Raw genomic sequence first — 15,461 nt, forward strand, 5'->3', positions numbered from 1 at the left:
GGTCTAGTCTTCAAAATTCCAAAATCAACATCCCGTGCCGGATTATGGGAAGGAACCTCATCGATGGCCTCAGGCAGGGGTCCTGCTGGAGGCAGCCAGGCAGCCGCTGACGTGGCTCCTTATATACCATGCATATGATTAATATGTTTACTTCTAGAGATTGGGCAAAATAGTGAGGTTCTGGGAGGCAATTTGTGTATCGAATTATCTAATATGCATATATTTTAACCTAGAAATACATTCCTAAGATTTCACCCTAGAGAGATAAAGTCATGAGTCTGAATATATTTATGCACAAAAGAATTCATAATAGCAAAATTCTCATCAAGGCAAATGGATCGGTAAATTATGATACGCGTCTACAATGGGTTACTGTGCTGCTTTTTAAAAATGATGAAGTAGAGCTACATCTAAGGAAATATATTCCAATATATTATAAAATGAAAAATAAGTTTGCGGAACCATATTTATACAAAATTGTCTATGCACAGAGAGATATTTAGGAAATGCTGATGATATTTCCTCAATATTTAGTTCCTTATTTGAGCTTACTGCATTGTTTTCATGTCTTATAATAAGCACGTGGTGTTTCACAAAGATAAGTTATTTAAATAATAAAAATGGTTAATATCATTATCTGCCCAAATGTGATGATGCCTGAATGTCTAGCTTGACTATAAGTATGTCTTAGATGCAAGGCAAACTGAAACATTACCTATTTTACAGAAACACCTAAACCCACATCATTAGGATGAGAGCCCCAGTGATGACTCAGAAATTTTATCTATTCCAGTTTATATGGTACCTACAAATATATTTTTTAAAAGTTTCTTAACCTTCATGGTTTTTAATAAAAGCTTCATTTAAGAACTCTGTGCAGACAGTTCATTAAAACTGCCTCCAGGATATTGAGTTACTTTGATTCTTTCAAAATTAGGCATTCCAGGGACTCCTTCATCCTGTCCCAACTTGTTCTCCTGCTAGCTGTGAGGGCACACATTGCCGGGTGAAGGAAAGCATGTGGTTTCTTTTAAAAGATTTTGTGGGGCTTAACATCACTTTTTTTAGATTAGGGTGCGAGGATCCACCAAAAGGCAGGAAGATAAAGAAAAGTCACAGACTGCACCAAGTTGCTTTTATACAGGGATTATATTAGGTCTCCACTGAAGCCCAAACAGAATGAAATAATAACAAAGCGTCGGCAACACGTTAAAATGACAACAACAGAAAAAGAGGTTTTCATTAAACTCAGACAAAGATAAATTCTACTCAAAAGACACCAAACCACATAACCACAGAGCAAGTGCCAGTGGACCAAAAAAGCACAGATTCCTTTTGAACATGGAATGGGAAGTGGTGATAAGTCACCAAACCTAGCAATCGAGCGTGCACTTGCTATTCAGCAGAGGCCAAAGGGTTGTAGGAAAATACAGAAGCAGAAAACAAGGATCTTGCCCTTACACCAAAAACATAGGAGGAGAGAAAAATGGGAGTTCGTGTCTGCCTGGAAAACACCTAGAAATGTGAGCAATACTCTGAAAGGGTGGGGGGGTAAGTGTGGCTTGTCCTTGGAGACTTGGAGAGCTGAGAGGATGACAGATGAGCTCCAGGACTATTTATGAGCAGGAGCTGCAAGGGCTGAGGAGAGAAGGAGCAGGATAAACAACTACCTCATCTGAAGGGGGCATTCCTGGACAAAGCCCAATTCGGGGTCCCTGCCACCATCCTCACTCTTCCTAGTACATGCTTTCACATGATACAAGGTGCAAATGAAGGTTAAGAAGAGGGGGGGCTGGGGTGCTCAGTGGCTGAGGATCTGCCTTTGGCTCAGACTGTGATCCCAGTGTCTTGGGATCAAGTCCCACTTCAGGCTCCCCAGAGGGAGCCTGCTTCTCCCTCTGCCTGTGTCTCTGCCTCTCTCTGTGTGTCTCTCATGAATAAATAAAAAATTAAAATAAAATAAAAATTTTAAAAAGGAAGGAAGGAAGGGAGGAAGGAAGGAAGGAAGGAAGGAAGGAAGGAAGGAAGGAAGGAAGGAAGGAAATGAAGATTAAGGGATACCAAGAAGTTAAGAAGAAAAAAGTGCCATAGAGCACCAACATGTAACCTGAGAGGTATGGTGGGAGGATACCCCTCCCCAGAGGGGGAGCCTGGCTGGGGCTGACTGTGGGGGAGGAAGGAGGGCTGCTTCCAAAGGCAGGCCACAGAAGGTCATGCTGGGGAGATCCGTGTTGTTACCCTTTACGTGTCTCTGCTCTCCACCTCCCACTACCACACACACACACACACACACACACACACACACACACACGCATATTTAACAGTCAATACACTGAAGCTTAGACATGACAAGCTATCTGCCCAACATCTGAACTCTGATCTAACTAACTCAGCATTTCTCAAAACTTTTGACCTTGGGATTCCTTTATGCTCTTAAAAATTATTAAGGAATCCAAACAGCTTCCATTTATGTAGGGGAGATCAAGAGAGAAAGAGAGAGAGGCCAAGACAAAGATACTATGCATCTACCACACTGGAAATTTAAACCAAGCAACTGTTAAGACACAAGCATATAAAAGCAAACATTCCTCTAGCCATTAGAGCAATGAGGTCATCAGCAGTCATGTGGCCCCTAGAAAACTCCCTGTACACTCCTGAGACCGTAAGAGCGACAAAAGAAAGCAAAAAATTAATAATATGATGAAAACAGTTTTGATCTTATAGATTCTCTGAAAGAATCTGAGTCCCCCCAGGGGTCTGAGACAACAATGTGAAAACTGCTGTTTTGACCTCAAGTCCATGCTTTATTTTTCCAAGACCAGGCCATGGTATATTCAGCGAACGACATTCACAATCTGGTTCTCGGCTCCCTTTACTGCCTCAACAACTACATTTGCTGAGTACTTTGAAACACCGGAAGAGGGACCCCTGGGGGGCTCAGTGGTTGAGCAGCTGTCTTCGGCTCAGGTGTGATCCTGGGGTCTGGGATCGAGTCCTGCGTTGGGCTCCCTGCATGAGGCCTGCTTCTCCCTCTGCCTGTGTCTCTGCCTCTCTCTGTGTCTCTCATGAATAAATAAATAAAACCTTAAAAAAAAAAAAAGTACTACTTTTTTTCGAGAGTGCTCAAACCTCTTTGAGGATGCTCATGGTCTATCTTCAGTGTGGAACTGCTTCCTTCTCCCCTTAGAGGGTCCCATTCTGAGACTTCAGGGCTCCAGTCTGTCCCCCACCCCAGCCGCAGGCAGAAGTGACCACCTACCATGGACAGCTCTCTGCCCTTCTCTCTACTTCATTTCACTGGATTCCAGTTTTCCTTTGTGAGTTAGGAAGGTGTCTGCCTTCCTCCCCTTCTTGCATCCCCAGGTGTAACGGGCACCTGCCGGCGACGATCACCAAGAAGACAGCCAGGCCCTGAGTCTCCTTGAGCTCCCGGGAGGAAGAAACTAAAGTGTATGAATCTGCTTCCTCATTCCTGGCACCTGCAACTTGTTCAAAACCATTTTACTTGCTTTGTCTAATTACTCTGAAATGATCAATTATCACTGGCGGATGGCACCGTGGGTGATTTGGTTTTCTTTGTCCTTAACTGCAATATGTTTTGATAGTTATAAACGTAATACATTGTTAAAGCTTTTCTCTATAGCTTAGCCACTGATAGTTGGGGACCACTTAGGTATGAAATGAACAGCACTGTGTACCTCATATATACATATTAATGCTTTTAATTATTTATACTCTTCACAACAAAAATAAGGAGAGGTGCAAATACCCAACTTGATTGCACAGGGACCCTTCCTACATCACATACCATATGTGCACATTCTACGGTTCCCTGTCACTTGCATATACTCGCGTTGTCTTAGCCTTATCTTTGTATCCCAAATGGAAGATTCCACATCTCTGCATCCCATTTCCTGAATTCCTCGTGGAATACCACTCATCTAATGGCCAGGCGACATAGGATCTTGTCCTCTACATACATGCTGGGCTCTTTAACTGCAGACCTCAATCTGCAAAAATGTTCTCCTGGAGGTCAATACATCTTCCGGAAGCCACCAGGGAGCTGAATTAACTGGTTGCCTTCATAAAGTTCAGTAAAACATTCACAGGGGGAGCGTTCCCCCCAAATGGAATTCAAAATGGATTGTTTCATCAAGGGTTTTTATCTCCTAGAAATAGCCAGAAAGCAGAATGTTTGGAGTAGTGACATGACACACTCACTACTCATTACTAACAAAGGACTTTCCACCCCTTGCACAAAAAAAACCCCGAACTACTCATTCCTGAGTGAACGCAGAAGCTTCTGCAGAAGGGAAGGGGAAAAAATGGGTTGGAGTTACTGTTTAATTGGCCACAAGCTGGATACTGGCTCTCTGCTGGGCTCCCACTGTGTGGTTACAATCAGTCCTGAAGGGATCATTGCAGCAGACCAACCTCCACCAGCGCCTCTCCCTCTATTGATGCCACACGCAGACCCTCCTTGTCCCCTACAAAGGCCTGTGGTCCGGTAGGCATCTTTGCTCCAGAGGAGCCAGGCTTCTTCATTGACATTCAGGTAGCGCTCCCGTAAGCAAAGGCTGCAAAAGTGTCATTAAAGTGGTGGGGAGACAAACAACACTCGTGCTGCATACCAAGTGGCACCACATTTAACTGAATCATTTTATTATGAATACATTCCGGGCTGCCACTGCGAGCCACTGGTGTAAAATATGCTGGCAAAATGGATCTCTGCTAATTACATTTCATGCATATTTCAGAACTTTCCACAGGGATACAGGAGGATGGTGTTCATAAAATAGAATTTTACAACCAGGTTTGCTTGCATTTGGCATCACGACCCAAACCAGCGAGTAACAAACAGAAGTTCAATTGCATTACGTTTTGTTTGTTTTAGCTGGAAGATTGTAATTCCCTATAACTGTCTGTGCTGCTGTGGTCACTGGCTGAAAACGAAATCACGCTTCAAATCCACCTGAACACACATTATTGCAGAAAAGCACACAGCTCTTCAATCATTTCTTCCCCACAATTTTTTTTTTCTACATTCTTCCTCAGTTGCCTTGGATCGAATTAAGGAAATGAGCCTCTAGACATGGGGAGTTGTCAGGAGAGGGACAGAAAAGCATCATTACCTGTTTCAAGACGGAATTGTAAAGAACGCAGGTGACTGCTTTCTTGTGGCTCTTCGCCCTTCTCCTGGCCTCGCTCTTCATTGCCAACAATGCGAGCTGGTTATTAAACGAGATGAAAAGCCGTCCATGGGCCTCATCAAAGTGGAAGACACATCTGAAGTCCTGGCTTTTGGGGAAAGGACAAGCTATCCTCTGGATGGACAGCTGGTGCTGAATATCCCAGAGTCTCAAAACCTGGATATAAAGTGATCAAGTCATATGAACATGTCAAGAATAATTGTAGATTTTTAGCCAAAATCGTTCTAGTTCGCTCTCAACCCCAGGCAGATAGTTGGGTCCTCCACGGTGCTATAATTGTTCATACTTTCGTCATGGCACATACTTTTTTTGTATTTCCCTTACCCATTTAAAAGTCTTCTCACTTGTAATCTTCCCCAGGGAAGGATTGTGTTTTGTCTCAATCGCCTGAAGAGTGCTGTCTCTAGCCAGTGCTCATGGTAGATGAAATAATACTCCCCCCAAATGTCCACATCCTCATCCCTGGAGTGTGTGAATCGGTTATTTTGCAGGGCAAAAGTTTGTTCCAGATGTGATACATTAAGGACTCCGAGATGGAGAGATTACCCTGGATGATACGGGTGAGTCCAACGTAATCTGAAGGGAGATCAGACTGATGGGATGTGAGAAGGACCCTATCTAGTATTGCTGGCTTTGAAGTTGGAGGAAGGGGGCCATGAGCCAATGAAGGTGGAAAAGGCAAAGAAAGGGATTTTCCCCCAGAGCTTCCAGAAAGAAGGTGCTCTGCCAACACCTTGAGTTTAGCCCAGTGAGCCCCATACTGGAATTCTAGCCTACAGAACACAGATATATCTGTGTGGTTTTAAGCCACTGGGTTTGTAGTTATTGCCACATTAGCAATCGAAAAGTAATACAATCTCTCTAATATACGTAACATCATATATTATACTCTCTATATAGTTAATATATATTACATAAACACATTCCTATATAACTACATCATATAAAAATATATTATATACATATTACATGTATACATATATATTTATGTCTGTGTGAAATAAAAAGACTTGGTATTAAGTGAAACCAAGCTCAAATAAAGTTTAGACATTAGATTCTTATTCAAACGCAGGCAACCAAGACACAAAAATGACATGCGGATGGAATGAGACAAGCACTGAAGAAAATAGGAAGAACTGCTCTGCAGGTGCACGTGTTGCCACTATCAGTCATGGTACAAAATTAACATGGGCCCGCGAGGGAGAGCCAAATCCAGACAGTGCGAAATCCCTCCAAAGATGCTAGGGGCAAGCTCTAGGCTAGATGTTTTGAGTTCTAATCTTGGTTCTGTCCCTTAACATAGGGCAATCTCTAGCGAGTTTGTCTCTCTGAGGTTTTGATGTAGTATCTATTCCATCCAGCACTATGAAGACTGAACCAGACCCCATGTCAAGCATGTAGCATGATGACCAGCATGTAATAACTGTTCAATAAATATTTTTATTATTAAATGCATTCTATTATTTTTTCATTGCCCAAATATTAAGACCTAAGAGCAGAAGAGGTTCTTTCAAATAAACTAGTCTATCTTATCCAATGTAAGAATTATTTCTCAATTATCTATAAAAAGTAGTCCCTGATTAAATGAGCATTTATTAGTCTAGAAGGCAGACTGCCCTGTAGTTCTTATTGTATTTTAAATCATACACTCTTTTGGGAAAATAAAATATTCCAAAATGATGGTCTACCCCCTCTTCCTAAATGTGTACACACACACACACACACACACACACACACACACACACACATGATTTTCTATGTAATTTCTTTGGGTACATAGACACAGCTCTCATACATATGTGCAGATCTTGGGAATGCACAAGATAGAAATCCCTATGGTAATTAAGTATGGCTAGCCAAAGACATATTCTTCTGCCTTTTGGTTCTACTCTCTTTTCCTCTTCTTCTACCTCTGGTCCAGGGTAAATGATCCCAGTTCCTTCATCTCACCATCAGAACTCACTCCACCATGGCAAGCTCTCAATTCTCTCACTCTGTTTGCATGTTCTCTCCAGGGGAGGATCATCTTTCAAGTGTTTCTTACTTTTAAAACCATAGTTGGATATGTCCATGGTCTAAAATCCAATAGTCAAAAAAATAAAAAATAAAAAAATAAAAAGTAAATAAAATAAAATCCAATAGTCCTGGAGGGCTCCATTCTCAACCCACCCCTCTCAATCCCAAGTCCTACTCCTCAGAGACAGCCTTTTTTTAATTATTTTTATTTATTTGGAGACAACCTTCTTTAACCTTCCTGAGTTATAGGTTTCTCCATAACATCAAATAATAGCAGTGTGTGTACGTGTGTATGTGTGTATGTACATGTGTACATATTGCCACATTAGCAATTGAAAAGTAATACAATCTCTCTAATATACATAACATATACATTGATCAAATGATTCTCTTCTTTGAAAGAAAAGAGGTTACTCACATTTTTTTCTCCCTTTTTATTCCTCTCAATCTAAACTTTTTTTTATAGGCCTATTAGTTGTGATACGTTACAATAAAATACTTATACACTAATTACTGCATTATCAATTTAAAACAATATCTTCCTACTCATCAAAATGTAAGATGAACACTTGAAGGTCCTCAAGGACCCATGTTAAGCATGGTGCTCAGAATGGGTCAATATTTCGGGTGTATTCTAACCATTGTTAGGGGTTCTATGACTTCTTCAAACCACTTATTTTTTGCATTATGATTAAGTCACTCCATCATGAATTTTGCTTACCTTGAGGTTCCAACTGTGCAAAACTCTAAATCTTAATCCTGTGAACAAATAATCAAGCCAGATGTCTACCATCCTACCTTCAAAAATGCCATAATTAAACCAAGACTAGGATTTTTTTCTACTTTTGATTCAAAAGTAGACAAAGTATGACAATATAATTTTGAATCCTAATTCAATGATATTGACGGTTCCTTCCTGATTTGTCCACATATCTCATGAGACATAGTAGAGTTTCAACAACTATTTTGGGAATTTGTTGAAGACTGTGGCTCACATAATGACTATGTCTTTATCTAGCTCATTGATAGAGCTCAATAGCTATGATAAAGTCCAAGAATACAGAACTCCAGAAAAATGTGCCTCACTTCTACATGGTTAATCACCCAATTGCAGATATCAAACAATCCACAATGACACTTAATGAAACTTTTTCAAACATCTTGTAGAAATAATTATGTTTGATGTTTAGGATAACCTCTCCATCTACAACAATTATAACAAACTTAAAATGACCTAGTCGACCCCTGCCAGTAAACAGCATTACCAATCCTTCTAACCCCAAGAATATATACCCATGAAGTAAACTGGGGTGTTTTTGGCAAGAATTTTTTATGGAAGAACTTATTCTGGTTCTTAAACATTACTAAATTGTTTTTACTTAAAACATTTTAGAAAGTCTCCAGAATATGTTATCCTCAAAAATATAAATTCTGTAAGAGCCAAGTCTTGCAAATATTTTTCAATTGTCCCAAATAAAAATAGAATTAATAAACTTTTTTGGAATGTTAAAGCCACAGGATTAGATACATCTAAATCATTTTCAAACACTCATATTGCTTATAATAGCCATACTCGCATTGTTCAGAATCCTGTCTTGTTTAGTATGCACTCCCTTCTAAAAGGTAGAAACTAACTTCATGTCAGAATAATAATCTGAGACATATTGAATATAGATTAATAATAACTTAATAGTATTAGTGGACCATAATTTCCACAGAATCATTTTCTACTGTATAGTTCAAATAATTTATGTTGCCTTTAATATTTCATTGACATATAGCCACATAAATTAAACAAAAAATTAAAAATAGATGAACAATAACCACTAGTCTATGATAGGTTAGTTCTTGCTATTAGCAATTAAAACTAGAAATAGGTTTTTATCAAAATGTGCATAATCATTACTTTTTCTTAAAAGTATGTTCTATTGTTCTGCTTTCCCTTATTCCTTCGAAGAACCCTTAACCTTCTCTTAATTAACAATCCCTCATCCCAGTAAGTCCCCTTCTGTCTTTAATTCTCTAATTTTCCTCTCTGATGAGAATCAAAGCAACATGGAGAAATTAACATCAATGCACAGAACGGTGTTCCGGCATTTGCCTAGAAATCATATCACGGTATGTGACCTCCCATATGTTTTTCAATTTTTTCAATACTACCACATTCTATATGAGTGGTTCTTAACCCTGACATTAGAAACACCTCTGGTGCCTTAGAAATCACCTGTTTGGGCCTTTTTGCCAGGCCTATTAAATCAGAATCTTTAATGGGGCTCAGGCATTAGTATTTTTTTTTTTTTATTTCCCAAGCATTTCCTTTGCGTTGTACCTTGACTTCTCTACATGGTTTTAAGGTCAATGCTAATATCCTTGAACAAGAATTCTCTCTCAGCTTAATCAGTAATATCGTGTGGCTTAGCTGTAAACCGGGTAACTGTATTCCCCTTCTTTCTTAATCAGTCTTTATCCTTTTAATCGTGGAAAATATCTCACATTAATTCAGTTTTATTAATCAAGTCCTTTGAGAAAATGTAACTTAAATATCTAGTTAGTATTTGAGAAGCATGAGTTCTTCTCTTTTATGTTTAAGTTGACTTTTGGGATAGAATTAGGCCACAGTTCAGAGAGAAGTATATATTTAATAACAATTTTCATCTAGATTTCCTAGAGAAGTTTTCTTTCTTCTTAATAGAAAAAATAAATTGACGAACATCTAAGCTTAAAAATCACAACTGAACAATTGATACTTTTTAATTTATTATCTTCCACAAATTTTGATCTAAACTGTATGCTCTGTTTTCATCATGATACCTGAGAATTTGTGATGTCTATCCACGCTCAGCCTTCCTAAGTCTAGTTCTTGAAATGGCATGTTTGGGGGCGTTCTTTTTTCTTTTGTTTTAAGATTTTATTTATTCATGAGAGACACACAGAGAGAAGCAGAGACACAGGCAGAGGGAGAACCAAACTCCTTGCAGAGAGCCCCATATGGGACTCGATCCCAGGACCCCAGGACACGACTTGAGCCGAAGGCAGACGCTCAACCACTGAACCACCCAGGTGCCCCTGTTTAGGGTTTTCTATTTCATCAGCATTTTTATATTAAGAGGAATAAGTACCTAAGCATATGATTTAATATCAAGACAAGATTTAGCTATTCACATGATGATGAGGACAGATATTTTTGTTTAATCTTTACCTTGTTCTATCTGCTAGCTATTTAATAATGCAGGATTATTCATATACATAAGAACTAAAAATCAATGGCCTGAGACCAGACACCTGGATCCTCATTTCAATATTACTCAGATCTGTCAGCCTAGGTATGTGATTTTACCTGCCCACTTCCTCACCTTTCTCCGAAAGGGACGCCTGCCAGTTCTGCAATTCGGTCAATCCTGTCTCGAATGTACAGAAGTTACTCAACCCATCATCTATAGATTCTAAAACAACAGACAAACTTAATAAGGTGCACTGTGAAGCCTGGACTAAAGAAATTTAGGACACCACTGTGTTTGCAGTCGAATTTTGCTGAAGAATTTTTTCCTGCTCCTTCAAGAGATAGAATCATTTCACATAGAAATAGAAAAATGTACTGAACAATAAGAAAATAAATACATAAAACTGGCTTTTGTCCTATAAGTATATTTGTAAACAAGTAACTTCATGGATGGGTGGGTACATGGATAGATATGTGGATAAAGAAACTGCTTTCAGTGCACTTTTTAAAACCAACTCATCATTATTTACATATTGGCAACATGTCCAAGTTTCATTCAAAGTAGGAGGGAAAAAAAGATTCATGATGTCCTAATAATGATATAAAAGTAAGGGAAAAGTAGAAAATAGACTCAGATGACTATCAAAGTGAGACCTGTTTGGTTCCATCAAACATTTACTACTAACTCCTACCATCCTGTAACAGCCAGATATAAAATGAAATAAAAGAGAGAGGAAGTATATATCACTGGGGGATTTTGAGGACAGCAGTGAAGCAGCTTCAGCTCGCTGGGGTAATCCACAAAAATGGATAGCCTACTTGCAGATGATAGGATAACGGGAACTGATGGAACTGGGTCTCCTGAATACTCCTTTATGTATTAACAAGTCTATTTATTTAGAATTTAAGCCCTTGGATAATCCACAACAGCATCATCAGTGAATGCTTAAAGGCGATTTTGTTTGATACGATATATGCAAGCAAAAGTATTCTGCTATATAGCTCAGATAATGTTTTTATCATAAAGTCATAGAACAAAGCTTCCTTTTAAAAAGTATTTTTACCAATTCTTTTTTCTAGAACTGTAGTCAAACCTAAAATGTTGGCTGGAAATTAAAATCTTCTCTTGTGCTAAACGTCTTTAAATTGTTACCATAACCATATTCTTCTCTCCCTGTTTGCTTTTTATATTCTTTTCAACAAGAATTAGAGAAGCTAAATGGCTCTAAGACTCAGATTTCTATTGTCTGTATATCACTGACCTTGAAAAATTCAAAACATTTTCTAACACTATGAATCGTTCTGCAAAAATCTCATTGATGCCCTCATTCAAGTATAACAAATTTCAGTATAATAAACTCAAGTTTAATAGACTTAATTAATACCAACATTTTACTTTAGGTGCTTTCGTTTTTCAGAACAAAAGTTTACTTGGGAAATCAAAAACATTTCTATTAAACCGATTTTTTTGCCATTATCATTACTCACCAAACACTGAAAAACTTAACAGAATTTGTCTTAGTCTTCATAAAACTTTTTCTAATTTTGCTTTTCAAAGATCACCATTCCTATTTTATTTTACAAAGTAAATGGAAAAACTTTGTTTCTTTCTTTTCTTTCTTTCTTTCTTTCTTTCTTTCTTTCTTTCTTTCTTTCTTTCTTTCTTTCTTTCTCTTTCTTTCCACTTGAGATTTATACTAATCACAGCTTTGAAGGAAATAAGTGGAAACCAGCTAGAACAAGGGAATTCTGGTTCAAGTACCATTGCAGACTAGGTTTTCATAGGGAGCCTTTCTGCTTTAAAGAAACACAACTTTGGGGATGCCTGGGTGGCTCAGCGGTTTGGTGCTGCCTTCAGCCCAGGGTGTGATCCTGGAGACCCGGAATCGAGTCCCACATCGGGCTTCCTGCACGGAGCCTGCTTCTCCCTCTGCCTGTGTCTCTGCCTCTCTCTCTCTCTCTCTCTCTCTCTCTCTCTGTGTGTGTGTGTGTGACTATATCATAAATAAATAAAAAAATTAAAAAAAAATAAAGAAACACAACTTTGAATAAAACATAATTTCTGCTGCCTTGCTGGGTCTTCAGAGAGTGGGGACAATCTCCACAGGTTAAAAAAAAAAAAAAAAAAAGCAGGAAGAAGAAAAAACTTAAAATGGAAACAGTGAACAGTAGGCATAAATGAAGAGACTACAACCAGGAGCCTAAGCCTTGGACCATCAGCAAGGTGCAGTTACTGGGCAAGAGAAAAGAATAGTCGCCTCAGGACAGCAGTTTCCCTCACGTTTACTTTCAGAAACAGACAAAAATCTCTGAAGGAAAGCATCTTCGGTTTAGTTCCTCAGAATATCTATGGTTTAGCAACAGCGAAAAATGAGGTAACAATAAAAGATAAACAACATTAAAAGGAAACAAGTCACCATGAAAGAGAGCCCCCAGAGGAGCAAATATTTGAGTTAGTTACCTAAGGACTCCAAATATTGCAATTATTAGATAAGGAACAGATAATAATGAAATTGAAACTAAAGAGCCCAAAGTCAAAATCTCTAAAATGAGCAAGCATTAAAAGACTATCCCAAATTACCAGGCAGTTAAAAAAATGTTTTAGAAAAAAACTGTATTAAAAATAAAAACTCTTGAATGGGTTATATAGAAAGTAAGGCCTCCCATTAGAAACACTCACATTAAAGTCAAGAATATGATAAGGTATCTTCTAAAATAAAAAGTAGGGAAAACCTAAACATAGGATGGGAAAGAAATTTGTGCATGAAATTTTTCTAAAAGACAGCTAAAAGAATGAATAAATGAAGAAACACAGGGTGTGGTTCCTCAGTATTTTAAAGATGTCAAATATCATCATAGTCAATGAAATTTCAACCTAAATACTAATATGTTCTTTTTATGAAACATGAATATTGATCCTAAAATTTACTCGGAAGGATAAAATGCAGAAGATAGTTAAAATTGAAAAAAGGAAAACAAAAATTAGAAAATGCCCTACCATGTATCAAAATATACAATAAAGTTATGCAAGTTAAATGGTGTATTATGTAGGAAAAGACAAGTAGACTGATGGAAAGAAAGCACCCAGAAACAAATTCATACACACACACACACACACACACACACGTGTGTGTATATATATGGTAATTCAAATGGTGATAACAATGGCATTTCAAAACAGTGAGAGACAAATCATCCAAAAAATAATCTTGGATATCCATTTGTAGAAAAAACACAAAATACACTGCAATGGTAGATGCAAACTATCTTCAACAACAGAAAAACTATTAGAAATAAAGGAGAATAATTTTATAAATATGAAGTATGGAAGACATTCCTAAGCTAGACACAAAATCTATAGCCATAAAGAAAACCATTTCTTAGACTCAAATGCATAAAAATTTAAAACTTTTGAATGAGAAAAAGAATATAAACAAAGTTAAAAGCTATATACTTTAAACAAGTAAAATATTTGCATCTATAATAAAAGATAATCAAAATATATTCAAACTACTACGAATCAATAAGAAAAAGACAGAGTTAATAAGATAAAGGGCATGGGATGCCTGGGTGGCTCAGCGGTTAAACGTCTGCCTTAGGATCAGGAAGAGATCCTAGAGTCCAGGGATGGAGTTCCGCATTGGGCTCCCTGCTTGAACCTGCTTCTCCTCCCTCTGCCTGTGTCTCTGTCTCTCTCTGTGTCTCTCATGAATAAATAAATAAGTCTTTTAAAAATAAAAGATAAAGGACATGATTCAATAATGCACAAAGAATAAGTGAATATAAATAAATCTGAGAAAAAAACTCATCCTAATTTTTTGTCCATAAGATTAACAAAAATAATGAGCACATTAAAGTATCCATTATTGACAAGACTGTGGAGAAACAGGCACCTTTACACACCTCTAATGAGTATACCAACGTGTATAGTGTTTCTAGATCTAAATCAGCAATGACTAAAAAGGTCCTTTAAGAAGTAAATCCCTGTTGACCTAATAGCATCACTTCTAGGAACTTATCTCTAAGAATTTATGACAAAGAAATTAACACATGAGATCTTAAAGATGGGTGTGTGTGTGTGTGAGAGAGAGAGAGAGAGAAAGATGATTTATAAAGAAAAAAATAGATATATCTTTTATAATCAACAGGTGATTAATCATTAAGTTATACCTATCCATACTATGAATTACTGTGCAGCAGGTAAAAACTCAGGTCTATGTGACATCACAAAGAAACATCTCCAGGAGCTATTATTTAGGTAAAACCAAGTTGCAGAAAAGTATGTCTTGTGTGTTACCACTTACATAAAAACTAAACTAATAATAAATACTACCTTGTATTGGGATACATACATAGGATGGTCCATATAATGTATTGTAATATAATATGTTATTATATACATATATTATATAATCAGTTGACCCTTGAACAACATGGCCTTGAACTGTGCTGGGCCACTTATATGTGAATATTTTTATAAATACAGTACTATATATGTATTTTCTCTTCCTTATGATTTTCTTCGCATTGTCTTTTTTCCACCTCACTTTATTTTTTTTTTAATTTTTTTTTTAAATTTATGATAGTCACACAGAGAGAGAGAGAGAGAGGCAGAGACACAGGCAGAGGGAGAAGCAGGCTCCATGCACCGGGAGCCCGATGTGGGATTCGATCCCGGGTCTCCAGGATCGCGCCCTGGGCCAAAGGCAGGCACCAAACTGCTGTGCCACCCAGGGATCCCTCCACCTCACTTTATTGTAAGAATTAGTATATAATACAGAAAATATACAAAATATGTGTTAACCAACTATTTATGTTATCAATAAGGCTCCTAGTCAACAGTAGGCTATTGAAAGTTAAATCTCTGAAGAGTGAAAAATTATACATGACTTTTCGACTGTGTGCCCCTAACCCCCATGTTATTCAAGGGTCAACTGTATATTACAATAAAAATTGTGGGGGATCCCTGGGTGGCGCAGCGGTTTGGCGCCTGCCTTTGGCCCAGGGCGCAATCC

General features: G+C 37.9%; 1 protein-coding gene across 1 annotated transcript in view; it reads right to left on the reverse strand.

Moving 5' to 3' along the window:
• WDR49 (WD repeat domain 49) overlaps nucleotides 1-15,461 on the reverse strand; it is a 124,885-nt gene that overhangs the window by 66,636 nt on the left and 42,788 nt on the right. The window contains exon 7 of the mRNA XM_025425482.3: nucleotides 5,133-5,366. Coding sequence (XP_025281267.3) covers nucleotides 5,133-5,366 — 234 coding nt within the window. The remainder of the gene's footprint in view (nucleotides 1-5,132; nucleotides 5,367-15,461) is intronic.

The sequence above is a fragment of the Canis lupus genome, chromosome 34 (assembly GCF_003254725.2).
Source record: "Canis lupus dingo isolate Sandy chromosome 34, ASM325472v2, whole genome shotgun sequence".
NCBI lineage: Eukaryota > Metazoa > Chordata > Mammalia > Carnivora > Canidae > Canis > Canis lupus.